This window comes from Lytechinus variegatus, chromosome 16 (genome assembly GCF_018143015.1).
Source record: "Lytechinus variegatus isolate NC3 chromosome 16, Lvar_3.0, whole genome shotgun sequence".
Taxonomy (NCBI): Eukaryota; Metazoa; Echinodermata; class Echinoidea; order Temnopleuroida; family Toxopneustidae; genus Lytechinus; species Lytechinus variegatus.
The window spans coordinates 28114237-28128298 of record NC_054755.1 but is presented as its reverse complement, the minus strand read 5'-3'; the positions used below and the strand labels follow the sequence as shown (position 1 = coordinate 28128298).

Genomic DNA, 14062 nt, shown 5'->3' with positions numbered 1-14062 from the left:
TCAGTCCTTAACATGTTCCTTTTTCTGATCTGAATATAAAAAATATATTCCTGAAAATAGTGAAATGCGTATGGTCTTCGTAAATTCCCCCAAACAAGCCTTAGAATGTCCCTCTTCAGGTCCGAATTTCCTAAATTTTCAGCTCGCGCTCGCAATATTTGATTATGAGATGTGTACGGTAACCATGATTACAATGACAACAAAAAGTGATGTGTCAAGATAATTCTAAAAAATCAGCAAGCGCTTGCTCTCTCATTAGATGATATGGTAAGATATGAATATAGGCCGGCCTAAATTGCTCTCGCATTAGATGACTTTGGCGGTAAGATGTGTGTAGGCCGGCCCGGGTGCCGGCTTAAAAAATAGTCCTAATGTCCTTGTTTGGGGTCATTTGTATATACAAATATTTCAGCTCGCGCTTCGTGCTCGCATTGTTTTTTAGCGAGACAGGTACGTATTTTGATTACTAAGAAAATCCTTAGAGTTTCAAATTTTAGGTCTGAATATCGAATATCAAAGTGTAGACGCAATCAGCTGTGAACGCTCGTAGTCACTGACGAGTAGTACATAAGGTACAAAACAACCTGAATGGGTCCACGGAGTCGGCCCGTTGAATTATGGGTACGTTCTGTGCAACTAAATCCAAGAATGACAGGACCCGGGGGGGCCACTTACATTGACGAGTGGATACCATGCGCGACCAAGGGGGCTCGAAAAGCACCCTAAACACGTAATTTCCATATTCTGAAAATGCACCCCTTAACAAGTATTGGCGTGTGAAACCCTACCCTTAACAAGTATTGGAAACAAAACGATACTCTTGGCAAATATTCCCTGAAATGAACCCCTAAACAAGTACAGGAATGTTTTGTTGTTACGGGTCCTTCGGTCGTCGGCTTTACCCTATTTGGTTTAGTACGACCCCAACTTCTACACCTCACGCAAATCGGACTCTAAACACGAAGTGTTGGGGCAAAAAGGACATCCTTTATAAAACATTTTAATTTTGTTTTATCATCCCCGCAAATCCGACCCTAAACACGTAATTTTCCTAGCGAAATAGATACCCTTTTTTTATTATTTTTGTGTTTTTGACACCCTTATCACGTTACGTACGTAACGTGCCCTATCGTGAAAAGGACATCCTTTTTACGTGTTTTTTGGTCGCGCATGGTATCCACTCGTCAATGTAAGTGGCCCCCCGGGGACAGGACATATTCTCTCACATGAAATGGTCCTTAAGTTGATGATTTCAATCACAAATTTGGTATCCTGTATGGCACGAGATGGAAATATCACATGCTTAAGACGAAATAATCATTCAAACTGTCAAAAATGTTGCAATTTTCATGAAAAATCTTGGGAAATCTGGGTTGTCTGAGCACCGTGTACGCTCATCTCATCGCGATAATACAATATAACCTCGCCCTACATGCCCATTATCTACATCCCTTAGAAAAGATGATCAGATGACTAGATCCTAGAATCTAGGACCTAGATCTTCGTCATTCTTACATCCTGTGGGAGAGATGATTAGATGACAAGATCTCGGATTTCGATCGTCGGACGTGTCTCATTCCTATGGGGTAGATCATCGGATGACAAGATCTTGGATCTCGTCTCTACATCATGTGGGAGAGATCATGAGATTACAAGATCTTTGATCTTGGCATGTCTAGTTAGTTGTGGGAGAGATGATAAGATGACAAGATCTTGGATCCATGATCATTGTCATCTGATCATCTATTAAAAGATGTACACTGTTAAGAAATAATTTAAACAACGCAATATCGCGCAGTAGTTGTTTAAACAGTTTAAACAAGTTTTTTAAATCTGAAACAGCCATGCTCAAATTATTGATATATTTAAATTTAAACTTTGTTGTTAGATGTTAAACGTCTTGTTTAAAAATGTTTAAACAACTATTATGCGATTCAAATAGTAAACAGCGTTGTTTCAAATTCTTTTTAACAGTGTAGCTATGACGAGATACGAGATCATGCATTGTCATCTCACCATCTCTCCTATGGGATGTAGACGTGACGAGATCCCGGCGAGATCTTCTCTCCCACAGGATGTAAAAATGTCGAGATCCAAGATCTTGTCATCTGGTCATCTCTCCCACAGGATATCGATATGTCTAGATCCGAGATTATATCATCTGATCATCTCTCCCACATGCAGGATACTAGGTCAAAAGACCGTGGCGAGATCCAAGATCTTGTCATCTGATCATCTCTCCCACAAGATGTAGAAATGTTGAGATCCAAGATCTTGTCATCTGATCATGTCTCCCACACGATGCAGAAATGTTGAGATCCAAGATCTTGTCATCTGATCATGTCTCCCACACGATGCAGAAATGTTGAGATCCAAGATCTTGTCATCTGATCATCTCTCCCACAAGATGTAGAAATGTTGAGATCCAAGATCTTGTCATCTGATCATGTCTCCCACACGATGCAGAAATGTTGAGATCCAAGATCTTGTCATCTGATCTTCTCTCCCACACGATGTAGAAATGTTGAGATCCAAGATCTTGTCATCTGATCATCTCTCCCACAGGATATAGGATATAGACATGTCTAGATCCGAGATTATGTCATCTGATCAAAGCTCTCCCACATGCAGGATATAGGTCAAAAGACCGTGGCGAGATCCAAGATCTTGTCATCTGATCTTCTCTCCCACAAGATATAGACATGTCTAGATCCGAGATCTTGTCATCTGATCATGTCTCCCATACGATGTAGACATAATAATAATAATATAGGGTATTTACATTGCGCACATATCCACTAGGTGCTCAAGGCGCTCCTATATTACCCGGCTAAGCTAGGCGTTCATAGCGCACACAGCTTTTTAAGGACATGCATTGTCTAGATCCATCATCTCTCCCTCAACGACTAGATCCGAGATCATGACATCTCATAATCTTCTTTAAGAAATGTTGATATGGCGATGCCATATGGCACTTTTAAGCTTAGGTGAATACAGGTAGGGGCACTGACCCGGCACCCCCCCCCCGCCCCCTGCGAGCCATAAAAATATTTCTCAGTGGAAAATAACATACGCGAGTTAAGACCTTTTCGTTTCTTTCTTCTCTTTATTTTACATGTCAAAATTCTCCTGACATAATTCACAATCAATCGGGAGGACCTTTCTTGTTGCTTGTCTACATTAAAATAATGTATATAAATTATTTTGGATTTAATAAAATCATGCCTGAAGAAGGTCTATGACCGAAAATTTGGAAGATTATGTCTCCTCACGGCGTTTCTATTAAGTCTTCTTTTTTCTACATTATGACGCCGATAAATATATATATATCCAGGATCCGCCCCAGCATTTCGAACACCTTAACCCATTTATCTGTCAAAGCAGAAACAAATCTGACGGGGGCTAAGGTCACCATTGGGACAGATTTGTCGAGGTAATAAAGATTGACTCATTGACATTATCCGCCGTAAAAAAAGGAAGAAAATATACATTGTCGATTGGTGTCAAAATAATTTTATGATAGTACCGAAGTCAATAATAGGTCCATGATATAACTGACAAAACCGGCGGCCGTTTGTAAAAAAAAATAATAAATAAAATGACGCGCCACTGTTGGAAAAATGTTTGCTGTTTAAAACCATGTTACCATGACGAATTTACATTGAAATAGGCCGGGAGCTTTTGTTCCGCGATGCTTGGTAAAAGATGATGTTGATGTTTGTTCCTGGTAAATCATGTCCTGAAATATACTAAACATGACCAAGTAACCATGACGAAAATGCACACATTCTGTATATAGTTTGCAGGCACAGTCCCGGATTGAAACGTTGATCAACGAGTGTGTCTTCTCGCGAAGACTAGCACATACAACACTTGCTGTTCCTGAGAGAGAGCCTTCAGTACACAAGGCATGAGTAGGCTGCATATTCAGACCCGTAACTCGAGTGACGGGTTTGCACAGCAGACTAAACTTTCTGTTCGAATGTTACAGCCGATGAACGTAGAGGGCAATGTAACATAACATGCGTATTGACATGTTGACTGCATGCATATTATAAATTGATCACCCCATACGCGATGCTCTTTTTGCAGCAAAGCAGCACGGCTCTGCATGGGAAGTGGGGGTGCACCCCAAAATATTTCCTTGGGGTGCCTCGTGCATTATTCTCCATTGGCAACACCCCATGTAGTCTGGAAATCAAAACTTTTTTTCTTTTCTTTTAAATTTACATCAGCACCCCTAGTCAAAAAATCGATCCTACGGCCATGCAAAAAGAAAAAAGAAACAGACCGACCGATACAACTTTCTGATTTTGGGTTTATGAATGCAACAGCATTTTACGCCTATATCTGGTGAACTATGCATATATAATTTTCTTAAGGTATATGCATATACAATATTGATTACCCACTGCTTTTCTCAATGATAGGCGGATCAAGGAGCCGAAGCGACCCCTTCCCCTCCATTGACGACCCCCCCCCCCCCGAAAAAAAAGGATGGGAAACGGGAGGAAGAAAGATAGGAGGAAGAAGAAAATTAATTAGAACAAGGGGAGGAGGATAATCCATAACTTATCAAAAAATTAAAACAAGAAGTTCAGGTCATTATAGAAAACTGAATTAGAAAAATTAAAAAAACAATTTCAGGCCATTATAAAACCAGGCTTGGACTTAAAAAAAAAAACAGCCAAAAATTATGAAGGTCATATCTTCTCCCCAAATGTGAAATTTGAAAAGCAAAAAAGTAACAATAATATAAAAAAAAATCATCGCTTATTCTGTTGCTGCGTAAACTGCAAGAAAAATAAGCTATCTCTTCAAAAATTGTCATATTTGCTCTTCAAATTATAATGATAAGCAACACCAAATCCCCCAAATAGAAATGTTTTCACTCCCGAAAGATATATATTTCCTTCTCTAAAATAATGATAGCCAGAAATGTATAGGCCTACTTCCCTAAGTTTCTTTATTTTTTTCTGTTCGGCAAATTCAAATCAATTATGCTTGCGCATTGACAATGTATCACAGGAGCAAACATCGTGTTTTCACAAAAAAGGGATCAATATAGTTTGTTTTAGTTTATTATTTATCAAATATCACACCCGTCAACCGACGGTCTGCCTAAGAAAGCCTATGAGTAATGACATCAAACAAAAAGTTAAAATTGAAAGTCACATACAATTCCAGGAAAAGGATATAAATAACACCTTTAAAAAAAAATCGATGATGCGATAAATCCAACCTATCCGTCTGGTTAAACGAACTTCATTTTACAGTTTCTTGATGAATTAACGACTGCCCTCTTTTGTTCAGACGAATCCATTAATGTTTTCTCGTCTGATAGTAATTCGTACATCAAATGGTATTTTTTTAATGGTTTTACTATACACATTAGTATCTTCGTACGAAGTGTCCATGAAAATCCTTCAAAGTGTGGGTTGATTTTACAAAAACGAAAATTTGCGAGAAATAGTCCTTATTTTCGGCATGGAAAACCCATCATAGATCATGCTCAATTGCTGCCATGTGCCTTCAGGCATGCAGTATGAAATTCAAATAATCCAATCCAAATAAAAACCTGTTTTAAGAGGGAAAATCAGACAAGTTAATAGGTGAAAGTTAATATCGGACAAACAATACGAAAGTTATGAATTTAAAAAAGTTGTGAATATTGGTAATCCCGCATAATCTATGTGATAGTGGTGTAAGGCAGTGACAACTCTTCCGTGTACTCCAATATGTTGGCTAAAAATGATTTTTTTTCTTTAAAGTTTTACTACAAATCATATGTTTATTTCATGAGGACATAAAAATTCTACTACCTGGGCTATTCATTACTGCCCCAGGGGAATCGATATTTACTTAGGAAAAAAACCACAATCACTGATAATAAAGTAGGCTATATATTGTCTCTATGCAAGGCCTATAAGGGAAAGTTGTCCTTGCCCCTTGTCATAATTTACTTACCCATGCAGTTGCCAATTTGAAATCTCAATTTTAAAACAGTCATAACTTTGTTATTGTTCACCCGATTTCTTTCAAACTTTCACAAAGTCTGCTTTAATTATTTTTCTCCTTTCAAACACAACATTTTTATGAGCAAGGCTGAATTCCCTTTTATCATGTATGAATATGAATTCTATATTTTAGATGAAATAATAGAAGAAACTCAGTAATAATTGAAAAAAATGACTGTGTTTATGGCTTTTATATTACGTCGTAGGGGTTGTTCGCATGAACACCCACATTTTCATTTTACATAGGCTTTAAAATTCGGCATCAGTATAGGCCTATTTATACTCCATTATTAGGCACAATTTTATTTTTGTATGGAGTAACAATGCTCGTCTGTAATATTGTACCGATTTATATTGCTTTGTATTATGTTTTGAATGGAAATGGAATCAAGAATTGAGTTAAAAAATTGAATATACCGGTCAGGTAACGAGCCAGTTGATCTGAGTGGACATATTATAGGCGCAAGCCAGAGCGAAATTTTTTTTAACATGAACTTCTAATTTTGGGGTATTCGTTACGTATTATCATATTTCATCATTTTCCCTTCCCTTTTTTTTGGGGGGGAGGGGCCTCGGTCGTGGAAGAGCGTGGAACTTCTACCAGCCTGTCATTAGCCTATCACTTCCAACCGATCAGTGCATGGACAATGCTCAGTCAATAGATACAGATCGTCCTTCACCTTCGTACTAAAACCCCATCACGCCCCCCCCCCCCCCCGCTGTTGTTGTTGTTGTTTTAGCTGAGACGGCGCGTATCACTCGTCATCAACCTGGCTTTATACGAATACTGGTAGTCTCTGTCGATAACCGAAAGCGTGACACATTTGCTCTAGTCTGCAGGCACAGACCCTGATTGAAACTTTAATCAGCAAGTGTGTCTCCACGCAAAGACATACAAAACTTGCTGTATCAAAGAAGGCCTTCAGTACACAAGGCATGAGTGGGCTGCACATTCAGACCCTTAACGAGTGAAGGGTTTGTCCAGCAGACGACATTTGCTCCCGGCTTTACTTCATCTAAGATATAGGCCCGTATTCTGAAGTCGGGTTTAACTTAAACTCAGGTTTAAAGTTGTGGTTTAACTGTTGTTACATAAATCATTAATGGTAGAGATATCATATTTCAGCTCATTTGGCTCTCAAATCATTCATAACTCTAGGAAGTATATATAGATTATTGTCTTCACCATCGATGAATCAGGAAAGAGCGCAAACATAAGAAACGTACAACTTAATAAAAAAATTGATACTTTTGGCTTCCCATACTTAAACCACAACTTTAAACCTGAAGCCTGTTGCATAAAGCTTTTTACCTGAGAAAACTCTGGTAAAAACTGAAAACTAAGGTTAGTCTGATTTCCGCCATTGACTCTAGCACAGGGCAAAAACTCAGGTAAAAACAATCTGAGTTTTCTCAGGTAAAAAGTTTTATGCAACGGGCCCCTGAGTTAAACCTGACTTCAGAATACGGGTCATAGGGTTAGGGCTGCAGAGCTTTAGTTAGGTTTAGGTCTGGGATATAGGATACTGTATAGTGTTAAATCCACGGTCTGAAGTTACAGTCATTACATTTGTGTGTTGAGTATATGGCAGAGTTTCTCAGAGCAAAACACGACTGGAAATGAGTAGGCCTATTTTTTTTTATTTTTTTTTATTTTTTTTTTAAAAACAAGTGGACACCAAGTTACCAATAATGCATATAGCATTTCCATTTATTTGAAGGCAGGATAAAAGAGCATTAAATACTTTGCTCACGGGCATAGGTGCCGCGGCCGGGGATCGAACCCCGGATTTTATATGTATAGCCAGGCGCCTTAGACCACTCGGCCACGGCACCTCCACGTATCTTGTATACAATCGAAGCGGTATAGATGGTCTAGGCCTATGCGGCGATATAAAGCTTGTCAAAATGTCATAGTCCTTATACCGTAGCCTAATGAGTAAAAAAAATGAGGACATGGCGTTTGGGATTGAAAACAAATGTATATAACAGTCGCGAACCAGCGAAGCGAGTTAGCAAAAAAATATATAAAATTCTCTCCTTTTTTCTGGAGACCGAATGCCCAATGTGGGTGATTACTTTTCCTCTCTTTTTCTCTTTTTTCTCGTAAAAACTATGTTTTTTTCCTAGAGACTAAATGTCCTTATTTTGTGAGTGATGACCTTTTCTCCCTTACCCCCTGTCATTTGTTTAGGGACAGAATGTTTTCCCCTTTAAAGAAATAAAATCCTGTATCTATTTGACATTGAGTGAATGAAAACTTGTTTTATTTTTATTTAGGGAACTTTAAAACAGTTCCATTTCTTTCAACTTATCATCCATCATAATTTTCTAAACAAGGAATAATAATAATCCGAAACCAACATTTCAGATGCAGAAAAAAAACAACACCGGCCTAATTCTATATTTGTAAATACATCTGCGCCTAAAAATAAGACTACTAAATTTGGACAAAAGAAAAGTTAACAGCTGATTTCAAGAACAACCACAACATCCAGGGGATCTGAACTACAGGCGTTTGATTGGTCATAAAAATGGGCTTGGTCGTTATGGGCGAATGGATTGGATGATTTCTTCATGAATATGCATGTACGGCTTTGGAGGTGGTGTCTCAAATCAGGCGTTCTGATTGGCTAGACGGCCAGCGCGCGACCTCGTGCTCACCTCATGCCATGTTTACCTTTTGGAAAAGTTTGTCGACCTCGTAAGTCAGCTGGTTGTGCATATGTGGAGCTCGAAAAAAAGAAAGAAATGCCTTGTTGTGACGGTGTGTTGCGAAAATTCTTCGATATTTTTTTTTGACCAGGTATTTCCCTGGGTTTTCCATGAAGCTACTGCATAGTTTTTCCTTATTCCTCATCTTCTTTCTTACTCCTTCAGAAAAACATTTAAATGTAAAATGATAATATGGAATATAGTAGAATTTATTTAAAAATAGACAATATTCAGCCCGGTATTCAGTAAATGTTGACGAAAAGAAAAAAAAAGTAGACTGAAGCTTAATTCTGTGTTCCATGGGCGGCGATCCCGTGGTATAGATTAATCTAATATACACTATATTAAATTATATTCGATATTATATATAATTCAAAAAATATCTATATAATCATTGAATCACCCGATCATCCTTAAAAAAATAACTTTTTTTCTTTCTATCAACATGTTGGCATATAGTACAAGCAGGCCTGGTCATGTCCATACAAGAGCTCAGCCCCTTTTCCGGGGAAAAAGCGATACTTTTGTTAGATAGGCCTAATTATTATATTATTCTATTTACACGCCATTAAAAGAAAATAATTTTCTACCGATTAAAAAAAATGATAGTGTACGACTAAGGTTGAAGACACAATAAAATGTTCTGTGTGAATTAAACATTTTGATAATCGTATTGAAAATTAGTCATAGGCCTACATATGTATAATACAATGTACCTTTATTCTCAACACGACCCCCCCCCCTCCTCCCCCATTCTTTACCTTCAGTACATCTCGTCTGGCCCATGTGCCCCCCCCCCCCCTCCCTTCCATTTCGTAGTCGTACAACAAGTTCAACAAACTTTGTCCGATCACGATAGCTCCACGACGAGGGTTATCTCAACATTTTGCTCATTTCTTTTGTTCAAATAAATATATATCTTAATATAAAGCATAGAATGATAGAGCAAAATATTGACAGGATTAGGAATATATCATTATTATATTTATACATCTCCATATTGTTATAAATGTTGAAAATACAAATTTTATGAGAAAAAAATGGACAGAAAGCGATTTCACCTCGTACAACATTTTTAGACGATCCCTTCACCTAGATCTTGGAAGGGTCGATAGAATACACAGATCCAATGGAGTCCACCCAATCGTGATTCATCCACATAGCGTGATCGTCGCTAATTTGCATATCTGGGGGCTCGCCCGTTTCGTCATACGATGCGCATGCGTGCAGGGATTTAATTTCCGTACAAGGGGCAGTTCCATGAACAAGTTCATTCATTAGCTATGCAGGGCTAGTGAATCCCGAACGTCTGGAATCTCCAGTGTTGAAAATGTGCACATGTTTGTTTCTACTTTAACATTGCACATTGTCATTGAGGAAGAATTCATAATATACCAGCTTAAATAATTCATCCGGAAGATAGCTTTGCTGATAATAAAAAAACAAACCGAATATTAACGTCGGAGTTTAAAAACTGCAACATTTGCCAATGCCATTTCCATCGGCATCAGCTGGGCCTTGGAGTTGGACTCGTCTGAAATCGTCATCAGAAATCTTCTTTTATCTTCTCAAAGACTCAATTTAAGCTTTTCTTCCGACTTATCCTGTTTATCCAGACTCTATCTTACCTTGAAATCACCATTTATACCTGAGGAATCGCCTGTTTGGAGCCATTTCGCCTTGGAACTTCTCTCTGAGCAGTTCCATTCGCTCTCCAGATAAGCTCATTTATGACAGATATTGAATTTACCTCACTCTGCCAAAGCATGATGATGGAACTGCAGCGGACTGTGGATAACGAGAAGGCACCCCCTTCGCAATCCATCTTGGGTATCATGAAAAACTTCATCGATTCCGTCAACGAGATGGACGAAACTGTGTTGATCCCAAGTCGCCTGATGGACATCAATATGGACAACTGCCATTCGATGCTCATGGACAACGACGACTCGTCAACGATGTCGGTGATTTCGACGTCGACCAGCGCTTCGTCGCCGCAAGTCCCCAGTGACCAGGTCAGCTTGCATACGTACTACTCGATGTTGAAGGCGGTGAAGAGGGAACTGGCTCGTGGTCCCGTGGAGGAGAGCGAGCTGAGCGAACTCGAGGATGAAACCGTGGATGAGGAGAGTGCGAGGTTACAAGCGCAGACCGCCCGGGCCTTCCGGGAACATCTTCGTGGACTCTTTTCCATCCTTTCCCATCTCACGAACGTTTCCAAGAATCTGATGACGATATACCAACAAGAAACTGGAGATCAACAGTCCTGCCTGAAACCAAAATCGTTCCATGTTTAGGCCTAGATTTAGTTGAACTAAGACGAAAGAAAAAACTCAGAACTGTCAAAGACTTCTCTCTGAATTGAAGGAACTTGATCGAAAACTGTAGGAATTGGATCTGTCAAGTTTATTAACAACATAAAGTGCCCTGTGAAGATGTATTCTCCACTTCATTGATAATTTGTCGAGAAAGACGATTTGTGACAATTTTGCGAAAGAACAGAAGAGCCGTGACAGTAGATCTGTTTCACTGATTGCATAAGAACTAATGATTGATGTAGTGTATTTCTAAAACTGTATCTTATTTATAGAATTTGTATCAGAATGATGTAGGGCCCGGCCTTATTTTCACTGTCCCAAGATTTTACAATTTGTCAATATTGCGTTTAAGAAAACGTTGAACGTTTTGATTGATTTAAGTATGTAGGTTATTGTTCATGTTCTTTTGACAAAATTCGACTTCCTTTGCACCTTTGTAAAAAGTAGGTCGACGTGATTTATATTTTAAGTCAGTTGTTTTGAGATAATACAATTGAAATTCTTAACCAACTCTTAGCATGATGGGTTATTATCCTAACTACCAAAGTAACGCACGTCTGTGTAAAAGTGCAATTTCTGTTATATGAAATACCAAACTGATTTAGTATCACTTTTTGTGTTTGTGCTCCGAGTTTTGTAGGCCCTTTCGTTTCTGGTGATTTGAAGTACATGACTTGAAGTCAATCTAATTTTAAACTAACCAAGTATTCTGTCAATTATTTAAGGTCTTTAATCTCCCGATTGTTTGCCGTTGCAATGGAAATCCCATTTTCTGGAAGCCTCAAATAATTATGCAATACTCGACCATTCATGAGCACCACGCGCTAAGTGCGTGTCTGGCTTGTTTACGTCTATTGACTCATTTGCGAACAATGTTTCTATACATTGTACATGCACTTGACGTCTAGCAGCCGACATGCATATCCATCGATCTTATTGTTGCGCAAGCGCAGTTGATTATCATAAAATCCAGGGGAGTTTCCAAAGCGATGCTACATGCCGAGTATCTCGCTCCCATGAAATATGATGATGAGGGAGGGACGAACTGGGACAAAAGCGTGTTTATTTCTGTAATTGACCGGATTGCTTTTGTTCCCACCAGAAACGAACATAATATCCCAAATATGTGGGGTTTGTTGGTGCAATGGCGATAGAATATGAATTTGAGCACAGTAAAGTTGTCTTCCAAATTCAGTACTAAAAAGTATGTGCGATACAAGAAATTGCATCCATGGAGATGTACATGTATAACCTAATACGTCTCTTTGATTGCATCATTATCTTCGCCTATGCTTGTACATGTAATATTCAAGGAGTCGTGGTTGACATAATTTTGGTTCTTGCCATACATCCTGCGAAGTCCCTTGATGATGTTATGTGGATTAATTATCACATATGATAAGTTGTCATTTTAATGTCTTCAGCATTCTAATGTGATGTGTAATTATACCTCTTACTCTGTATCTGTCTTTACCTATCATCTGACAGTGTGTGATAAAAAACAGACATCCAGTACAGTATATTGTTTATGTGAGAGGTGTAGTGGTTTGATTTTTATATAGTGGGTTTGGGGTCCGAATCTGAAATCAACTATGAAGCTTAAGTTGTTTTTTTCTTTTCCTAACCATCCACATTTTGAGCATGGTGCAAGACTTTTTGGTAGGAAATATCGATTTTACATCTGGAAGTATTTTGATATATTTTCCAGGCAAATATGCCCCAATGTGGTAAAATGATATTAATATTGTTTTCCATTATTATGATGCTAGTTATACTTTCATTACCATTTTTATGATTATTATTATTATCAATGTTCTTTGAATACTTGCATTATTATTACGATATACTTGTGGCTGTCATCGTGAGACACAAAAATGTATATTGTTTATAATTATGTTCAGTGACAGAGTTGTTCTAACACATTTTTAATTTTTGAAATGTTTGTTATTGCCACCATGTTGATGACTTTTGTAAACACCAACAATTAGGAATGCAGGGTCTTGCTAGTTAAGATTTACATGTTTACAGAAAAAAAATTATTGCCATGCATGTCATTTTGTATTTCGGAAATGTGGAATTGAATGTGACCATACCCGAATGCAAGTTTTATGCAAATGTGGTTGCTAATGACTGTACAAAATGTTTACGTACATGATTCTTTTCAAACATTTTCGTTCCAATTTTGTATGATTTCATGATTTATGACCTCGAAAATCAAATGTAATGTATAATGAAGTTTTGAGGACATGAAATTGATATATTTTGTGCATATGGCAACTCGTTGACACGCATGTTTAGTGCAACAAATCGAAAGAAAATGAGAATAATGAATAAAATGTATTTTATATCTGATCAATGAAAATCTTATTTTTCTTATTCTGTAGTGTACGGATATTGTTTTTTTTCTTTATCACAATTTATACACATGCAATCTGAATGTCATTTGAAATTGAAATCTAAACGGAACATCTCAAAATTATAATAGATTTTTATCAAACAAATAGGCGTACGTATATTATAAAGGAAATTCAATTTTGATTTTTCTGTATATAGGCATAAATAGAAAGCCTGCAACAATTTCGGAATGATCTTTTAGAATCACATCTATTTTGTATAATTTTTTTTCAAAACACTAATCCACTTAAATGACTTAATATTGATGTCAGAGTATGACATTTAAGGCCTTGTCACACCGCCGAGCGTTGTTGGAGCGGTCGTGGAGCGGAGAGAAAAAAAATCACCGCTCTCGCTACCGTTCACCATTTTCGATTTCGAATTTTGTGAGCGAAATTCGATCCTCTCTCCCTACCGCTCCAACAACGCTCGGGCGGTGTGACCAGGCCTTTGGAGTTGTAGAGTGTTGATATAGGCCCTATAGTTGTACCTTTTTAACCAGAATTAGAGTATCTGTGATTTAACAATTATTTTTCTTTTTATCACCAAAGGCATTGTGCACGGTTGAAAGTTTGAAACACCATTATGGTCTCGATTCTTATCTGGTATTTTATTTTC

General features: G+C 37.9%; 1 protein-coding gene across 1 annotated transcript; it reads left to right on the top strand.

Moving 5' to 3' along the window:
• The first annotated feature begins 9994 nt into the window (after positions 1-9994).
• Positions 9995-13402, top strand: LOC121429604 (mid1-interacting protein 1A-like). Its single transcript, XM_041626718.1, has one exon. It carries the CDS (start codon positions 10463-10465, stop codon positions 11027-11029), a length of 567 nt encoding a protein of 188 aa, XP_041482652.1. The 5' UTR covers positions 9995-10462; the 3' UTR covers positions 11030-13402.
• Positions 13403-14062: the final 660 nt, after the last annotated feature.

Coding starts and splice junctions, on each gene's coding strand:
- LOC121429604 (XM_041626718.1), top strand. CDS start 10,463: ATGACAGATATTGAATTTACCTCACTCTGCCAAAGCATGATGATGGAA.